The 19514-nt window shown below is 44.2% G+C and overlaps 1 protein-coding gene across 11 annotated transcripts in view; it reads left to right on the top strand.

Annotated features, from left to right (window-relative positions):
- The window catches only part of LOC143940418 (E1A-binding protein p400-like), a 303118-nt gene that overhangs the window by 66875 nt on the left and 216729 nt on the right, over positions 1-19514 (top strand). For all 11 annotated transcript variants that reach the window (XM_077461750.1, XM_077461754.1, XM_077461752.1 and 8 more), the window contains 4 exons: positions 5699-5786; positions 10559-10666; positions 10841-11232; positions 15611-15892. In XM_077461750.1, the coding sequence (XP_077317876.1) occupies positions 5699-5786; positions 10559-10666; positions 10841-11232; positions 15611-15892 (870 nt within the window). The remainder of the gene's footprint in view (positions 1-5698; positions 5787-10558; positions 10667-10840; positions 11233-15610; positions 15893-19514) is intronic.

Below are 19514 nucleotides of genomic sequence, written 5' to 3'. Positions count from 1 at the left end.
TTGCTGAACTTCTGGAGTGAGTTTGCTGCACTGAAAGTAAAGGGGCCGAATAATTTTGCACGCACCACTTTTCAGTTTTTTATTTGCTAAAAAAGTTTAAATTATCCAATAGATTTCGTTCCACTTCACAATTGTGTCTCACTTGTTGGTGATTCTTCACAAAAAATTAAAATGTTATATCTTTATGTTTGAAGCCTGAAATGTGGCAAAAGGTTGAAAAGTTCAAGGGGGTCGAATACTTTCGCAAGGCACTGTATGGCTTCTTCTTTGCATGATAGAGCATCAACTTGCATTTTTTGATGGCACGGTGAACTATGTTCAGATAGTGATTTTTGTAAGTATTCCTGAGCCCATGCAGTGATGTCCATCACAGAATCATGCCTGTTTTTAATGCAGTGCCGTCTGATGTCGTCTGAGTCTTCTGAGTTGTCTGGCCCAAAGATCTCAGGCATCCAATTTTGTTTTTCGACTTTTGCCAGAGATTTCTCCAGATTTTCAGATTCTTTTGATGATATTATGTTTTGTAGATCATAATATATTTAAAGGCTTTGCTTTTCACAGATTGGTGAACCTCTGCCCATCTTTACTTCTGAGACACTTTGACTCTCTAAGGCCGCGTACACACGGGCGGACTGTCTGATGGACTTGGTCCGCTGAAACGTGTTTCAGCGGACAGTCCGCTCGTGTGTGGGCTTCAGCGGACTGTCTGGCGGACTAAGTCTTTCGGAATTTCCGTAATATTGTCCGTCCAACTTTGGTTTCAGCGGACAGTCCGCTCGTGTGTAGGCAAGTTGGACAGACTAAGTATGGCGCATGCTCAGAAAGGATTTACACGGCCGAAGGTTGCATTGCAGTGTATTGGACGTCGTATTTCTAGTCCCGTCGTACGTGCTGTACACGTCATCGCGCAAGCTTTCAGCGGACTGTCTGTTCATCGTGTGTGGTCAAGTCCGTTCATTCAAAAGTAGGACGGACTGTCTGTCGGATTGTCTGATGGACTTAGGCCGCGTACACACGGGCGGACTGTCTGACGGACTTGGTCCGCTGAAACGTGTTTCAGCGGACAGTCCGCTCGTGTGTGGGCTTCAGCTGACTTTTTCAGCGGACAGTCTGGCGGACTAAGTCTTTCGGAATTTCCGTAATATTGTCCGTCCAACTTTGGTTTCAGCGGACAGTCCGCTCGTGAGTAGGCAAGTTGGACGGACTAAGTATGGCGCATGCTCAGAAAGGATTTACACGGCCGAAGGTTGCATTGCAGTGTATTGGACGTCGTATTTCTAGTCCCGTCGTACGTGCTGTACATGTCATCGTGCAAGCTTTCAGCGGACTGTCTGTTCATCGTGTGTGGTCAAGTCCGTTCATTCGAAAGTAGGACGGACTGTCTGTCGGATTGTCTGACGGACTTAGTTGGCCAGACAGTCCGCCCGTGTGTACGCGGCCTTAGTTGGCCAGACAGTCCGCCCGTGTGTACGCGGCCTAATGCCCCGTACACACGAGCGGACTTTTCAACATCCAAAGTCCGAAGGACCGAGTCCGTCAGACTATCCGATCGTGTGTGGGCTGCAACGGACTTTTGATTCGCCAAAGTCTGACGGACTTTAGAAATGAAGCATGCTTCAAATTTTCCCGAAGGAACTCCGCCGGACCCGGTCCCCTTCGAAAACTCCGCTCGTGTGTATGCTACTCCGACGGACTAAAACCGACGCTAGGGCAGCTATTGGCTACTAGCTATGAACTTCTTTATTCGAGTCGGGTCGTACGTCATCACGTTCGAATCCGTCTGAGTTTAGTGTGATCGTGTGTGGCCAAGTCCGTTCGGCCGAAAAGTCTGTCAGAACTCCGTCGGAACTCCGGCGGAACTCCGGCGGAACTCCTTTGGAAGTCTGTCGGACATAAGTCCTCTCGTGTGTACGGGGCATAAGATTCCTTTTTATACCCTATCATGTTACTGACCTGTTGCCAATTAACCTTATTAGTTGTCGAATGATCTTCCTTGTTAATACCACTTACGTTGACAGCTTGTTGTTGCCCTGCCCAAACTTTTTTGAGTTGTGTTGCTACCATCAATTTCAAAATCACCCTATTTTTTCCCCTAAAATGGTACATGTTCTCAGTTTAAACATTTGATGTTTTATATTGTGCATAAAATATGGGTTTATGAGCTTTCCAAATTATTGCATCCAGTTTTTTTTGTAGATTTTACACAGCACCCCATATTTTTTTGAATTGGGGTTGTATTTTTTTTATATAGAGAACTAAGGTTTATTGTAAGATACAATAATAATGGAACTGTTAATCCTATACATTTGGTTACTCTGTAATGCCGTGTACACACGTATCAGACTATCCGGTGGACTTAGTCTGGTGGACAAACCGCCGGACTTTCCAAACGAGCTACCTGCCCACACATGGCCGTACAGCCGGACTATCCGCCGTACTTTTGAAATGAACAGGCTTGCCCACACACACGGAGGAAAGTCCGTTCATTTTGAGCGCGGCTCCAGGTAGCCGGGACCAGCGAAGGAGACGTACCTGGTATGGACTTAAAGGGGAATCCCTACGCTGAAAAAACGGCGTGGGGGTCCCCCTCTAGGTCCATATCAGACCCTTATTCGAGCACGCTACCTGGCCGGCCAGGAAAAGGGGTGGGGACAAGCGAGTCCCCCCCCTCCTGGGCCGTTCCAGGCTGCGTGCCCTCAACATGGGTGGGTGCTTTGGGGAAGGGGGGCCGCGCAGCCCCCCACCCCAAAGCACCTTGTCCCCATGTTGATGAGGACAAGGGCCTCTTCCCGACAACCCTGGCCTTTGGTTGTCGGGGTCTGCGGGCAAGGGGCTTATCGGAATCCGTGATCCCCTTTAATAAGGGGGCCCCCGGATCCCAGCCCCCCACCCTATGTGAATGAGTATGGGGTACAATGTACCCCTACCCATTCACCTGTGAAAAAAATGTAAAAAAAACACAACACACAAGGGTTAAAATAGTTTATTGCACAGCTCCGGGGGTCTTCTTCTGTCTTCCGGGGTCTTCTCGCCGGACTCCTCCACTATCTTCTGCTCTTTTGCTAGCTCTTTCACTAGCGGAGGAGCCCGGCTTTCTTCTTCGCCGCCGCCCTCTTCTTCTGACTTCGGGGGTCTTGTCCCCCTCTTCGGGGGTCTTGTCCCCCTCTTCAGTTCTTGTTGCTGGGCCACCGCTCCTTCTTCTAGCTCTTTTACAAGCGGTGGCCCGGTCTTCTGTCACCGCTGTCTTCTGGCCTTCTGTTCTTCTGTTCTTCTCTTCTTGAGCTGTTGCCTCGTCGCTGTCTCTGGCCACAATGACAGGCACGCGCCGTGCGGCGACTTATATAGGGACATCGCCAGATGATGTCCCCGCCCATTATGATGTCACAGTCCCACCACCGCTTGTAAAAGAGCTAGAAGAAGGCGCGGTGGCCCGGCAAGAGGAACCCGAAGAGGGGGGCAAGACCCCGGAAGTCGGAAGAAGAGGGCGGTGGCGAAGAAGAAAGCTGGGCTCCTCCGCTATCTTCTGCTAGCTCTTTTACTAGCGGAGGAGCCCAGCTTTCTTCTTCGCCACCGGCGAGCAGACCCCCGAAGACGGAAGAAGACCCCCGGAGCTGTGCAATAAACTATTTTAACCCTTGTGTGTTGTGTTTTTTTTACATTTTTTTCACAGGTGAATGGGTAGGGGTACATTGTACCCCATACTCATTCACATAGGGTGGGGGGGCCGGGATCCGGGGGCCCCCTTATTAAAGGGGGCTCACGGATTCCGATAAGCCCCCCGCCCGCAGAACCCTGGCCGTTGGTTGTCGGGAAGAGGCCCTTGTCCTTATCAACATGGGGACAAGGTGCCCCCCATGTTGAGGGCACGCGGCCTGGTACGGCTCAGGGGGGGGGGGGCGCTCGTTCCTCCCCACCCCCTTTCCTGGCCGGCCTGGTAGCATGCTCGGATAAGGGTCTGATATGGACCTAGAGGGGGACCCCCACGCCGTTTTTTCAGCATAGGGATTCCCCTTTAAGTCCATACCAGGTGACGGGGCCAGTGACGCCTCCTTCGGTCTTCGGTCCGGCAAACTGGAGCAATGCTCATAATGAGCGCACTTTTCTTCAGGCGGGAAAAGTCAGTTCATTTCAAAAGTACAGCGGACTAGCACATACACGGCCATATTGTCCGCCGGACTAGCACACACACGGCCGTATTGTCCGCCGAAATGCGAGACCGGCGGACATATTTATGTGCAAAACTACTTTCTTAGTCCACTGGACTTTTGGGTAAAAAAAGTCCGCCGGAGCCCACACACGGGTGGATTGTCCACCAGACTTTTCCACCAGATTGTTTGATTGTGTGTACATGGCTTAAGCCTACTTGCCTTATTAAAACTGAGTTCCAGTCCCACAACTCATCTTTTTTTAAACACTCTGTTGTAATTGCATACACTTATACTGTGACATTTACATAATGTCATTTGTTTCTTTTAATTTATGTTTAAATAGTGGAAAACTAACCATATCTCAGCAGCAGGCAGGTTCCATCTCTACTGTGGGCATCTGAAGCCCTCTTCTCCTAATCTCCGGGATTCAGTGAAGCTGGCTACCCAGCATGCACCTCCTGAACTTACGCTTGCGCAGTAATGTCACTTTGTGGTGCTTTCTCTTCCTGACAGGCTGCTATAGCATGGTGGCGTCGTTGGAAGTTCCCACCCTGTTGCTATAGCATCATGTCAATCAGAGGACAGGCCGAAAGGTAATGGGAGTCAGGGAAAGCAGGACAAATAACACAAGATTTCATCACTAAGTGATTCACATGGACTCCTGGGATAGATGACGCCGATATCCCAGGAGTCAATGCGAATCGCCTAGTGACGTAATCGCCTAGGTGGTCGAAGTTAGAAATGCTGCACAAAATAAAGGCAAAAACGTATTTACTAATTAGAAAAAAAAAATGCTATTTGTAAAAGCATTTAGGTTGGGCATGACATTGATTGGATATGTACAAATTGGGTGGAACTCCATGGTAGAATTGACTATGTTTCATAATTTATTTTGTACTATGGTCAGGCAGTTCACTTGTACAGCCCTCAAGAATCCTTTGCTTTATTCAAAGGATTTTTACTACTGGGTTTAGTATTTTAAGTTTCAGTAGGATATAGAAAGTCTCAATGGGATGTAGAAGTAGAGTTAATTTGAAGCCTGGAAATTCCAATATCTCCTTAATTCCTGAAAGCAGGTAAACGCATTCCTTTTGTTTTTTTAATGTCCGTAGAATATCACTTAATTATACTGCAAGGTGGAGCTTTTTATAGGGACTCCCCAAAATTATGATGAGTTTTTTTTTCTTCTGCTCTGTATACGCATTCTATGGCTCCCTTTTAACCGCCTGTTTTGATGAACCCAAAATGAGTTATGTTTGTTCTTTTGGGTCAACTTTTTCCATTCAAGTCAGTACTGTGGTGATCTTCTAAGCACATCTAAAATGCATCTAAATACGCATCTGAAGTGCAGATGCATTATCGTGTGTTATACTAAGTCTGGTGTGAAGTGTGTAACTGCACAGGCCTGTATTGTTCACGCAGTGATGAATGTCTCACAGAGAGCACACTTACAGACTTTGGACTCTGACATTTTTTATTTTGAATTATGTATTTCTATAGCTAGTATGCTATTTTAATTTCTTTTCTGTTTTTTGTTTTATTGCAAATAGCAATCTCTAACAGGGAGTGGAGCTGTTGGAGCAGCAAATGCAATCGATATTGAAGCTTTTAAAAGACAACAAGCCCTCACACAAGCAGGTATGTCTAATGCAAAATGCAGAGTTAATAATTCTCATTAGTCAATAATTCTATTTAAACAACTGAAAAACTTTAGATAATTCAAATTATTATAACTTGTTAACCTAGTGTATAAACCATCAAAGTCATGTAGGATATTTTCAATGTTTTTTTTATGCACTGATGTATCCTGTCCACAAAACTTTTGTAGATCACCTTTACCAAAGTAGGTCTCATATTATAAGGTAATCTATGCTGTATTGTAATTGGACAAGTGCCTTAGCAGATCTCATAAGATCCTGACTGGACTATCTTGTAAATAAACAGAATGACTGGTTGCATTTGTAGATTTCACTTGTATCTCCCAGTAAATCTGCCATCGCCTAAAATATATACTATTGTGGGCATTGTTAAATTAGTGCTAAAAATAGCGACTGTAAAGTGCCTGAAAAGCACCTCTAAAGCCACCCCAGTGCGAAAGCCAGAGTGCTTTCACACTGGGGCAGTGCGCTTACAGGATGGGGAAAAAAGGTCCTGCAAGCAGCATCTTTGGGGCGGTGTGGGAGCAGTATATGCACCGCTCCTCCACTGCCTCTTGAAATGAACGGGCAGTGTTGTCGAAGCACCGCAACACGGGCACTATTAAGCCTTTCCTCGGGGGGGGGGTTAAACGCGCTCCACTAGCGAGCGAAAAGCGCTGCTATAACAGCCGTAAATTGCAGCTAAAACTAGCGGCGCTTTACCGCTAAAGTGATTAAAGTTATTCTAGCGATTAGAGCTAGGGCAGCAGGAAAGGTAATTATTTGCTGGTATACCCTGTATGGGTTGGGTTAATGTATTTATATTCATAAAGCTAAACTCCAACTAAAATAATATAGGATATATATATATATAAAAGTGAGTACACCCCTCACATTTTTGTAAATATTTTATTATATCTTTTCATGTGACAACACTGAAGAAATAACACTTTGCTACAATCTAAAGTAGCGAGTGTACAGCTTGTATAACAGTGGAAATTTGCTGTCCCCTCAAAATAACTCATCACACAGCCATTATTGTCTAAACTGCTGGCAACAAAAGTGAGTACACCCCTAAGGGAAAATGTTCAAATTGGGTCCAAAATGTCAATATTTTGTGCGGCCACCATTATTTTCCAGCACTGCCTTAACCCTCTTGGGCATGGAGTTCACCAGAGCTTCACAGGTTGCCACTGGAGTCCTCTTCCACTCCTCCATGATGACATCACAATGCTGGTGGATGTTAAAGACCTTGCGCTCCTCCACCTTCCGTTTGAGGATGCCCCACAGATGCTCAATAGGGTTTAGCTCTGGAGACATGCTTGGCCAGTCCATTACCTTTACCCTCAGCTTCCTTAGCAAGGCAGTGGTAGTCTTGGAGGTGTATTTGGGGTCGTTATCATGTTGGAATACTGCCCTGAGGCCCAGTATCCGAAGGGAGGGGATCATGCTTTGCTTCGGTAGGTCACAGTACATGTTACATTCATGGCTCTCTCAATGAACTGTAGCTCTCCAGTGTCGGCAGCACTCATGCAGCCGCAGACCATGACACTGCTACCACCCTGCTTGATTGTAAGCAAGACACACTTCTCTTTGTACTCCTCACCTGGTTGCCGCCACACACAGTTGACACCATCTGAACCAAATAAGTTTATCTTGGTCTCATCACACCACAGGACATGGTTCCAGTAATCCATGTCCTTAGTCTGCTTGTCTTCAAACTATTTGTGGGCTTTCTTGTGCATCATCTTTAGAAGAGGCTTCCTTCTGGGATGACAGCCATGCAGACCAATTTGATGCAGTGTGTGGTCTGAGCACTGACAGGCTGACCCCCTACCCCTTAAACCTCTGCAGAAAAGCAGGCAGCACTCATATGTCTATTTCCCAAAGACAACCTATGGATATGATGCTGGGCATGTGCACTCAAATTCTTTGGTCGACCATGGCAAGGCCTGTTCTGAGCGGAACCTGTGCTGTTATACCACTGTATAGTCTTAGTCACTGTGCTACAGCTCAGTTTCAGGGTCTTAGCAATCTTCTTATAGCCTAGGCAATCTTTATGTAGAGCAACAATTCTTTTTTCAGATCCTTAGGGAGTTCTTTGCCATTAGGTGCCATGTTAAACTTTCAGTGACCAGTATGAGAGAGTGAGAGCGATAACACCAAATTTAACACACTTGCTCCCCATTAACACCTGAAAACTTGAAACACTAACGAGTCACATCACACTGAAGAGGGAAAATGGCTAATTGAGCCCAATTTGGAAATTTTCACTTAGGGGTGTACTCACTTTTGTTACCAGCGGTTTAGACATTAATGGCTGTGTGTTGAGTTATTTTGAGGGGACAGCAAATTTACACTGTTATACAAGCTGTACACTCACTACTTTACATTGTAGCAAAGTGTCATTTCTTCAGTGTTGTCACATAAAAAAATAGAATAAAATAGTTACAAAAAGGTGAGGGGTGTACTCATATATACTTATATATATATACAGTATATAGTCTTACTTGAACTCAGACTTCTTTTTGTCCCTCCATAGCAGCAGTGTCCATCAATTCAGTGCATTTATGAGTTAACCGGTGCCCGACCGGCGCACGCCGATGTACGTCGGCAGAATGGCAAGGCTGGGCAAATGGGCGTACCTGTACGTCCCTTTAAATTTGCCACCCTGCCATCGCGTGCGCGCTGCCGGGAGCTCTGTGAGTCAGGTCGCGGGTCCCGCGGACTCCATCGCTGCAGGGATACCTGCGATCGTCTTGCGGGGAGGAAGAACGGGGAGATGCTAATGTAAATAAGCATCTCCCCGTTCTGCCTAGAGACACTGTCACTGATCTCTGTTCCCTGTGATCAGGAGCAGAGATCAGTGATGTGTCACACGGAGCCACGCCCCCCCACAGTTAGAAACACGCCCCAGGACACACTTAACCCTTACCTTGCCCCCTAGTGGTTAACCCCTTCACTGCCAGTGTCGTTTACACAGGAATCAGTGCATTTGTATAGCACTGATTACTGTATAAATGACAATGGTCCCAAAAATGTCTGCTGTGTCCACCATAATGTCGCAGTCACGATAAAAATTACTAGTAAAAAAGAAATTATGAATAAAAATGCCGTAAAACTGTCCCCTATTTTGTAAACGCTATAACTTTTGCACAAACCAATCAATAAACGCTTATTGCAATTTTGTTTTTACCAGACATATGTAGAAGATTACGTATCGGCCTAAACTGTTGGAAAATAATTTTTTTTATATATTTTTGGGGGATATTTATTATAGCAAAATGTAAAAAATAATGTTTTTTTTTTCAAAATTTACGCTCTTTTTTTTGTTTGTTGCGCAAAAAATAAAAACCACAGGGGTGATCAAATACCACCAAAAGAAAGATCTATTTGTGTGAAAACAAGGACGTAAATTTTGTTTGGGAGCCACGTCGCACGACCGCGCAGTTGTCAGTTAAAGCGACGCCGGGCCGAATCGCAAAAAGTGCTCTGGTCAGGAAGGGGTAAAATCTTCTGTCAGGAAGGGCAGCACTGCTGTAATTACATAAGTAAATGGATGGGTGGACATAGTCTCTACATACCAGACACTTTGTATTGCAAAATAAAGTAGGAAAAAGATCGAATGCTTGACAACAATGCAATGGGAAAGGGAAGGCCGTATTTGACACTGCTAGAAAACATGACGTGGGAAAGAAAAAGTCTTGGTGGTAATGCAAGTAGCTGGGGAAACAAATCGCTTAAATGAGCCTTTCTCAATCCTTTTAAAGCAGTTTTTTTTTGTACCTGCAAGGTAATGTCATAATGTGCTAGAATGCATTACATACTAGCACATTATGTTAAACTTACCATAAGACAAAGCTCTTCCAGCACGAAGATGTCAGCGCTGCAGGCGCTCTCATCTTCACTAGCCTTGCTTCCGGGTTCATGATGACGTCACTCTGCATGTACGTGGGAGCTCCCATTCACAGCACAGGGCTCTGAAGAAACGGCACAGGTGCCCGTTCCTTTAGAATGCATACACCAGTGATGTCAGTGGGAAGAATGCTCTTTACAATGTGGTCATTGGGAAGATCCCCCCCCCCCTACAGATAGTTAAAAAGATCGTTGGTGTCAGTGGTTACTTATCTCAGAGGCAGCGATTGCTTATTGGGCAATCTGGAGAAACCCTGCCTTAGATCATACTTTTCCCGAGAGCAATAACAGTTGTCTGTGAGGGAGTTTAACTGGTTAACTGGGCCTCCACCCAATAATGCCCATGAACTCTGCGTGCTTAATGCATACAGATACAGAGGTGTTTTTTTTTTTTTTTGGTTTTTTAAATGCCTAGGGGAAATGAGCTGCAGTTTTTGTGCCTCTGCTTTGAACCTTGAAGATGAATATCTGCACAGTGCCTGTAGCTACAGAGGTCAGTGATGGATTGTTTTAAATATCTTCTACTACTTTTTATATAAGTCATTTAATGTCCATAGTCTACATGCAGGTGCATTTAAAGAGAGGGATTGCTATGGAGAAGAAAATTTTTATGTCACTGTCTGTTTTCTGTAGTTTCCACTTTACTCTTAATCTGCCCAAGATAAGGCCCAGTATTTTTTTTACACCTGTCAACAGTTCTAATCTCTAAGGAGCTCATAATCACATAAATATAGTGGTGACTCTAACAAAGAAAAGGCATCCTTGAAACTCACAGACAAGTCTCTGAGTTGCCATGTAAACTGACAAAATTAAATAATTTCTGATTATTTTAAGAAAAGTTTTTTTTAATCTCAACAGACCCAAGCAAGAGACCACGCCTTGATATGCCACGACATGGCATGGTTTTCCAGCATCCGGGAGTGGCATCTGGGGTACCCCTACAACAACTTATGCCCACTGCACAAGGTATTGTCACTAGCGTTTGAATAAGTATACAGGTAAAGAGCAATATATAACTTAATTAGGTTTGCATTGAGCCATTTATGATGTGCTGGTACACATGCAGCAATGGGAACTCATACTGATGAATTAAATATTTTGTTGCGATACCTGAAAACTTTTATGTCTGTTATTTTTCAGGGGGAATGCCTCCTACTCCTCAGACTGTACAACTGACAGGACAGAAGCAAAGCCAACAGCAATATGATCCCTCCAAGGGACCTCCAGTGCAAAATGCTGCCAGTCTTCATACTCCCCCTCCCCAGTTGCCTGGCAGAGTGCAGGCCTCCAATATTCCCATTTCTTCTCTTCCCACTGCCCTGCATTTGGCCCAGCAACAGCAGCAACTCACAGAAGGTCAAATTCAGCCACAGATCCAAGTGCAGGTCAAAGCGCAAGCAGCAGGTGTCCCTATTCAGTCATCGCCACAGAATCAGCTGCCAGCCCAGATCTCACAGACTCTCCAGACAGCATTTCATGCACAGATGCCAATTATGGCTACAACTCAACCACAAGGCACAGCTCAACAGCAGGTACAGAAAAATCTGCAGTGCCTTTAAATTTTGTTTATCCCAAAAGTAACTCCAACCAAAACTTTGTTGACTAGTTTTGAAAAGAGTTGTGAAGGGTTAGAATCTCGGTCAGATTTTTTGGCTGTTTGTGTCCCTTTGAGGGAGATTCTCATCAGATTGTATGTGTTCACAGATGGTAATTAAACCACTTCTTGTAAGTAATTTGGGGAAAACATAGAATATCTTGCAGGGTTGTATTGCTGCTTGTGTTCATGTTAATTTGTGACCCCTCATTTTTGTTTTAATTCTATATTTTACATTGTTTTACACAAGGACATAGGTGTGGTCACAACATACTCAGCATCTCTAACATAAGGCGTATATTACAGATATCAATAGACAAAATAAACTCATCTTAAACAACTATTGTAACATGTCAGAAGTCAGAACATCCAGATGGCGGTAAAGAAGGACCACAGTCCAGTCCCAGTTACATTATATATTATTTTATATACAACAGGAGGCATGCAGTATTTACCCACATTAGGAGAAAGGTACAAGGCGAAATATAGGAAGAGATGGGGAGAGTGGACAAGGGTTAAAAGGTCCAAAAATTCTAGTAATTCTAGTAATTATCCCCAAAAGACTTAAAAGGGTAACAAAACATATCAGAGGTATGGGGCAAAATGGTTGGAACTGGGGAGGCAGAGCATGGCTGAGAGATAGGAAAGGTGGAATAGGGAAATATTAGGAGGGGTGGGAGAAAGGAAAAAAGGGAAAGGTGTTATGGAAGAAGGTGGTAAGAGGAGGAAGGTGAGCAGAGGATATAGTCTGCCTTCCAAAGAGGCTTTGAGGCTCTCTAAATCTTTTGATATTGTTTATTTTTGAGAAATACAATGGCATAATTGGGGTAAGTTCCTGCTTCCATTGGTCCATGGAGCAGGCTCTGGCTGTGTTTAGGAGATTGATCACTAGCGATATATTTTTTTTTATACAGTTGTGCTCATAAATTTACATAGCCGAATTTATGATTTCTTGGCCATTTTTTAGAGAATACAAATGATAACACAAAAACTTTTCCTTCACTCATGGTTAGTGTTTGGCTGAAGCCATTTAATATTAATCAACTGTGTTTACAACAGAAACTACCCAAATGATCCTGATCAAAAGTTTTCATACCCCAGTTCTTAATACCGTGTATTGCCCCCTTTAACATCAATGACAGCTGGAAGTCTTTTGTGGTATTTGTGGATGAGGCTCTTTATCTTTTCAGATGGTAAAGCTGCCCATTCCTCTTGGCAAAAAGCCTCCAGTTCCTGTTAATTCTTGGGCTGTCTTGAATGAACTGCACGCTTGAGATTTCCCCAGAGTGGCTCAATGATATTGAGGTCAGGAGACTGAGATGGCCACTCCAGAACCTTCAGTTTATTCTGCTTTAGCCAATGACAGGTCAACTTGGCCTTGTGTTTTGGATCATTGTCATGTTGGAATGTCCAAGTACATCCCATGCGCAACTTCCTAACTGATGAATGCAAATGTTCCTCCAGTATTTTTTGATAACATACTGCATTCATCTTGTCATCAATTTTGACCGAATTTCCTGTGCCTTTGTAGGTCACACACCCCAAAAACATCAGCGAACCACCTCCGTGTTCCACAGTAGGAGTGATGTACCTTTTATAGGCCTTGTTGACTCCTCTCCAAATGAAGCACTTATGGTTGTGGCCAAAAAGCTCAATTTTGGTCTCATCACTCCAAATGATTTTGTGCCAGAAGGTTTGAGGCTTGTCTCTGTGCTGTTTGGTGTATTGTAAGCGGGATACTTTGTGGCATTTGTGTATTAATGGCTTTCTTCTGGTGATTTGACCATGCAGCCCATCTTTCTTCAAGTGCCTCCTTATTGTGCATCTTGAAACAGCCACACCACATGTCTTTAGAGAGTCCTGTATTTCCCCTGAAGTTATTTGTGGGTTTTTCTTTGCATCCTGAACAATTTTCAGTTGTGGCTGAAACTTCAGTTGGTCTACACGACCGTGGTTAGGTTTCAACAAAACCCCTCATTTTCAACTTCTTGATTAGAGTTTGAACACTGCTGATTGGTATTTTCTTTTATACAGTTCAACTACCTTTTTCCTGCAGATGCTTTGAAAATTCTTTTGCTTTCCCCATGACTCAGAATCCAGAAACATCAGTGCAGCACTGGATGAAAGATACAAGGGTCTGTCAGGAGTCCAGAAACTCACTGACCTTTTATACACACATACTAATTACAAGCAAACAGATCACTGGCGAGGATGATTACCTTTAATAGCCATTCTAACCGCTTTGTGTCAACCTGTGTGCATATTATCAGGCCAAAATCACCAGTGTATGTAAGCTTTTGATCAGGGTCATTTGGGTAGTTTTTTGAAATTATGATTTAAAAAGAGTAAACACAGGTGATTGATAATATATGGCTTCAGCCAAACACTAACAATGAGTGAAAGAAATGTTTTTATGTTATCATTCATATTCTCTGTAAATGAATGAATGTGTAAAAGTCCACATCTGCATTGCCAATACATACAAGAGGTCTGAGGAAATATTTTCTGCAAGGCACTTTTAACCACCTGGTCAAAATCATACAGCCATATTCTTGGTACTGACTAGTTGTAGAGGAACAATGAGAAACATAGAATACGTCATCTCTCTGTGTCAGGGAGAAAGAGGCTGCCAGGTTTTTTCCCATTTAGGCAACAAAGGATTTCAGGAGTCAGATGGTTGTACAGTGCCTTGAAAAGTATTCATACCCTTGAAATTTTCCACTTGGTGTCATGTTACAACAAAAAATCGTAAATATATTTTTTTGGGATTTTATATGCTAGACCAAGACAAAGTGGCACATAATTGAGTAGAGGAAGGAAAACGATAACTGCTTTTCAAAATTGTTTACAAATAAATATGTGAAAAGTGTGGTGTGTCTTTGTTTTCAGCCCCCCTAAATCATTACTTTGTAGAACCATCTTTCGCTGCAATTGTAGCAGAAAGTCTTTTAGGGGAAGTCTTTTAGAGCCTCTGAAACAGTATTGGCTCAACTTCAAAAAGAGGCTTGCTCTGGGGGTACTAGTGCATGCTCGCTACCAGGACGCCTCAGACTGTCCATAAAACACACCATGTGTCTCAGCCCTGCTCCCTACTTACTGGCTGTGAGTCAGCGGGTCCCTGCTGTGTGTCAGCCAGTAAGGAGGGAGAGCTGCTTCTCTTGCGCTGGATTTAGATCAGGCTCAGGTAAGTAGTGGGGGGGGGGGGGGGGGCTGAGGGAGGAGCTGTAAAGCTGCCTGGATCACTTTTATATGAAAACCTGTTTCGCCAGCTGTAAAGAATTATACCTGGATTGTGGCTGCAGTATATTGGGGTGCGCATTTTTGCCTTCTTTCCTGCAGCGCACATATGTGAAACTTGCCTTAAAGGTGGTCAAGCTTGCTTAGATGTGGTTTGCTCAGTTTGTTGTTTTATCTTCCAATCATTCTGACATATATTTGTTTAAGTATGATACATAATTATCCATTTGTTCAGCATATTGCAGTATCTCTGAAAATAGATCAAAATGCTAATTTTTGGCTCCTATTTTCACCATATGCTCTGACAAGTCTGTTTTGATATATAGCATTATAAGCATTGCCTTGATATTACATTTAAACAGCAGTTGGAAAACTGGCTCATGTGAAACAGCTGTTAGATGCTGAAAAAGAAAGTGGATGGGTTGCATTAGGGCTTGCACATAATTTTCCTAGGACAATCAAGTCCCTGTCTGGAATTATGTTACCCATGATCAGTGGATAGGACTAAGCATTGCTAGGCACTGAATGACAAGCCAAAGACTGGTCAATCAACAGTGACAGCATGCTTTGCCACCTTACCTGTTGTCTTCACATCTTACTGTATTTCTAGCTGCCACATAGTGTAAGGATGACAACGCTGCAGTGCTTTGCATAACACAGGCAGAGTGTTTTCATCCTTTTAAAGGAAATGCGTCAGGAACAGTTCTGCTGACAGGATCATCAGGTATCTTTTTAGGTGTAGAATGACTAATAGACTGGGTAATGTTATTTTTATTGGAGCCCTTATAACATATTACGTTTTGAACTTTGCCAACAGTTCTATTTCAGTTAACTGCACCTGTTAGCAAATATGTGGGGGTGCCATTAGTGGGGGTGCCATGTGTTAAAGGGCATTATGTTTCTGTGTATGTCAGGAAAGCATGTGATTTTTGTGCTGGTTCCTGACAACGCAGAATGTGAAAGTAGCCTTAGAGACCATTTAAATCTGCCTACAGACGTTTACATTTCTATTCTAATTCATTGACATGGTTTGTGAAGTTATTTGTAATTCATTAGTGAACATTTTCATTATTTACTAGACTGTCACCCTGATGAGGCCAACCACAGAATCTCCACAGCAAAAACTTACCAGCAGCTCTCAGCCCTCATCTTTTGTGGCCCCAGCAGCCATCTCTACTAGTAGTCCGGTTGCATCTTTCTCTCTGCCAACAAACCGAACTAATCAAACTGCGAACAAAGCTGTATCCTCCACATCTCCCAAAGCCTCAGGATCTGCGTTAGCAGCAACTGTCAAAGTACAAACCTCATCGCAGAGCATTACTGGAGTATCTCCAGAAATTCAAGACAAGTCAGTTGAACAGGTAAAATTGCTATATCTGGACTTAAAATATTGTCCTTGAAGCCTGAAGTGAAAGTTGCCCTATTTAAGGTTGAATATATTTTTATTAAACATTTTTTAAGTAGAGCAATAGAGGGTGCAAGATAAAGAAAAGGGAGGGGGGGGGGGGGCAGTGGTAAACATATACCACCAAACAACCAGTGCATAACATTAATTTGTGTAAGTGCAAATAACGATGCTCAAAAGTTGCAATCGGCATCATAAACATTCCGCGTGTCCACGCAGTTGAACGTATATACCCGTGAAAACAGGGAAAGGGGGGGGCGGGGGAGAGAAGAAGTGGGGAAAGATGTGGTATGGGGGAAGGCATAAATATACATACAGTGTGTCTGTTATAATTCGTTCTCAATGTATCTGAAACAAAATTATTGGAAACCCGTTCACTGGAGCATGATCATAAACTCACGGGGACCACATTCGCCAGTGATACTCCGGGATTGAACACCTAGAACTTCCCTCAGCTCATCCTCTGCATAGTCTGCGTAATAATCTATCTGAGGCTGTATTGTGGACCAAAACATACCACAGTTTGAGGTGTTTGTTCCAGGTGTCTCCCTCCCTAGCCTGCATCTCTTCCATAAGCATGACGATTTAAAGATATCAATCCACCTATGAAGGGGGGGATTACCTGATTTTCAGAATTTCACAATCAGCTGGCGAGCTGCTTACAGAGAAAGCCTGAGGAGGTTCGTTTTCTGGGATTTTAATTAACCCCCGGTGGATAGACAGCAGGGCCACCTTAGGGGAGAGGGCGAGAAAGTCATCATACATTTCATTATATGCCTCAAATATTCCTTTTCAAAAGAGACGGACTCGATCACACTCCCACCAGATGTGGTTCCTTTTCCTCTGTGACAGCACCAACAGGTATCGGGGGTGTTGGGAAACATTCTGTGGACCGAGACTAGATCTCTATACCATGTAGAGAGAAGTTTGTAGTTCTTCTCCTGCATGAAGCTGGAGATCGGAGACTTCTGGGTAAATGTAAAGGAGGTTTGCCATTCTCCTGGAGTAGAGGGACATAATTTTAGCCAATAGTTTGGGTCCTAATCCGATCTGCTGTTGTGAGGAGGCCAGCTGACCCTATTGAATGCTTTCTCCATGTTGCATGCTAGCAGACAGGCGGGGATATACTTACACTGAGCATAGGCAATCAGGTGAAGGGTCTTTGTTGTGTTATCCCTGGCCTCATGGCCCGGGACAAAGCCTACTTGATCACTTTGCATCAAATAGGGGAGTATGGGGCCAAGACGGTTCATGATGATCTTTGAAAACAATTTAAGATCAACATTTAATTGCGATATGGGTCTATAGTTACTACAGCTCGCGTGATCCGTCCCTGGTTTGGGAATGACAACTATTTGGGCTTGAAGTAAATGAGAGGATAGGGGATGTGTGTCTACTTCCTCGAAGGCCCGTGCCATGATCGGGGCCAGCAGAGGGATGTTGTATGTATGCGGACATGTCAGGATCGTCAGGATGGGAATGTGTACCCATTTCCAAGGGGGGGGGGGGGGGTAGATTGTACAAAGAGGAGTAAAAATCTCGGAATTCGGAAACAAGTTCAGAGTTCTTGTGGAGCTTACGGTTAGAATGTGCAAGGATATGTGGGATGTTTTGTCTGCGTTGCCATGGGTGAAGAAGTTGTGGCAGGTGCTTGCCACGCTGTCCTGCACGCTAGGTCAGATAAAAAGTTGTCATTCAGTCACCATGTGCGTCTGTGTGTGGGTTTTGGAAGTCTGCCCAGGGTAAGGTGTACCGGGCCATGGTCCGACCAGAGCTTGAACCCAATATTAGCTATTGTGATAACAGGATGTAGTCTATTCTGCTATAGGACTCGTGCTGAGGAGAAAAATCTATAGTCCCTACCAGTAGGCTTGAGTATTCTCCAGGTATCCACCAAGGACAGGTTAGTGAAAATGAAGCGTATTTAGTTAATGTAGATTGTGAGATGTGGGGCTTATCAGTGGAGGAGTCTAGTCTTGGTACCACCGGGATGTTTAAGTCACCACCTAAAATCAAATTGGGGGTCCCGAATGTTACCAGATGTGCTGTCACAGAGGATAGGAAGGTGAATTGATCTTGGTTAGGGAGATAAATGTTAGCCAGGAATAAATAGCACCCTCGTGGATCAACATAGGATTCAAGAACCTCCCAGGGTGAAGGAGCTATGGAATGCAATTGAGACTCCCTTTGATTTGGCGGAGGGATTCGTGCTATGATACCAAGTGGTAAAATACTTATTTGGGAGGGGTGGTATAGAGTTCGATCGAAAGTGAACTTCCTGGAGCAAAAGTATGTGAGAGTGTGGGACTTGTGAAAGTGTTAATAGCAGCTGTATGCGTTTCTCTGGGATGTTGAAGTCTTGGCAGTTAAGCGAGGAAAGCTGAAGAACTAAGGTGGACGCCATGAGACAAGGAGTATGGAGTAGCAAGCTATGAGAGAGAATCGACCACTGCATATCATTAAATCTATAGATAAGACATCAGGCAGAAAAGGAGGGTAAGGGGAGGGAGGCAGGAGGAAGGAAGGAGAAGGGAATGATATAGAAAATTAAAGGCTTTTCCAACAGTAGTGGAGTAGCCACTCGCTCAGGTTTGATATCACAACAGAGCAAACTGATGAGGTAGAGTAGCCAAATCTGCTATACTGTTGGAAGTCTGGGGATTGAGCCCATATTTGTGGGGATACAGCGCCCTCTAGCGACCATAGGGGGGAAATAACAGAGGTCTCTAGAAAATGGCAACATCAAAGTAAGCACTGAAAACAGTCAATGAAGACTCTGTGAATCCTAATCTGGGGAACGTGACAACACATTCAGGGGGCTACCTGCCCCGGCCTAAAGATAAGATAAACAGTCTAAATATGATAACAGGCAAACAGATGGAGACCCCCAGGAGCCAAAGGGAGACATCCCAGGGGTAACCCGAGTGGTTCAAGGGGGATGGCCGCTAGTGCAAGGGGCCCCCCTCAGCCACCTGCAGATATAATGTAATAGTAAGCATCTATTAGATAAGACATATAGCTAAAATAAACAGTTTTAAACTAGTAACAATGCAGATAAGACATAACGGTTGTCTCAGCAACACACTAGGCAGATCCCAGAGGACCCTATCCAACTTGAGTCAAGCAACCATGGGTCGCCAATCATAGTCTGGGTTCCTGGGGTCAGGAGAAAATGAAAAATATTTCCCACCGGCCGGTGGGAAGTTTGAGGAATTCATCCTGTTGGTGATTTGGATGCCTTGGAGTGGGAGCGTTTCCTCTTTGTGAAGGTTGTCCATCCAGTAGAAAGAGTCAGGCCAGGGGTCGCTATTTGTAGTGGCCAGTCTGAAATGTAGATTTGAGCCAATTCAAACATTCACAAGAAGTTAGCCAGGTCTCCAAGTGTGCGAAAAGTTGCTGTTTTGCCATTATAAGAAGCCAAAAGCTGAAAGGGAAATCCCCATCTGTATTCGATTTTTTTTAGCTTGCCATGCGTCTGTGAGGGGCCTAAGGGCTCTCCTCATCAGCAGAGTCTGCTTGGACAGGTCAGCCAGCAGCATGACTGGAGTGTCATTAAAGAGAATAGAGCCTTGTGAGCA

This window comes from Lithobates pipiens, unplaced genomic scaffold, assembly GCF_037356315.1.
Source record: "Lithobates pipiens isolate NorthernLeopardFrog02 unplaced genomic scaffold, aLitPip1_a1.2 Scaffold_3, whole genome shotgun sequence".
Taxonomy (NCBI): domain Eukaryota; kingdom Metazoa; phylum Chordata; class Amphibia; order Anura; family Ranidae; genus Lithobates; species Lithobates pipiens.
The sequence above is the reverse complement of the archived record's forward strand: the minus strand, read 5'-3'. Positions and strand labels throughout refer to the sequence as shown.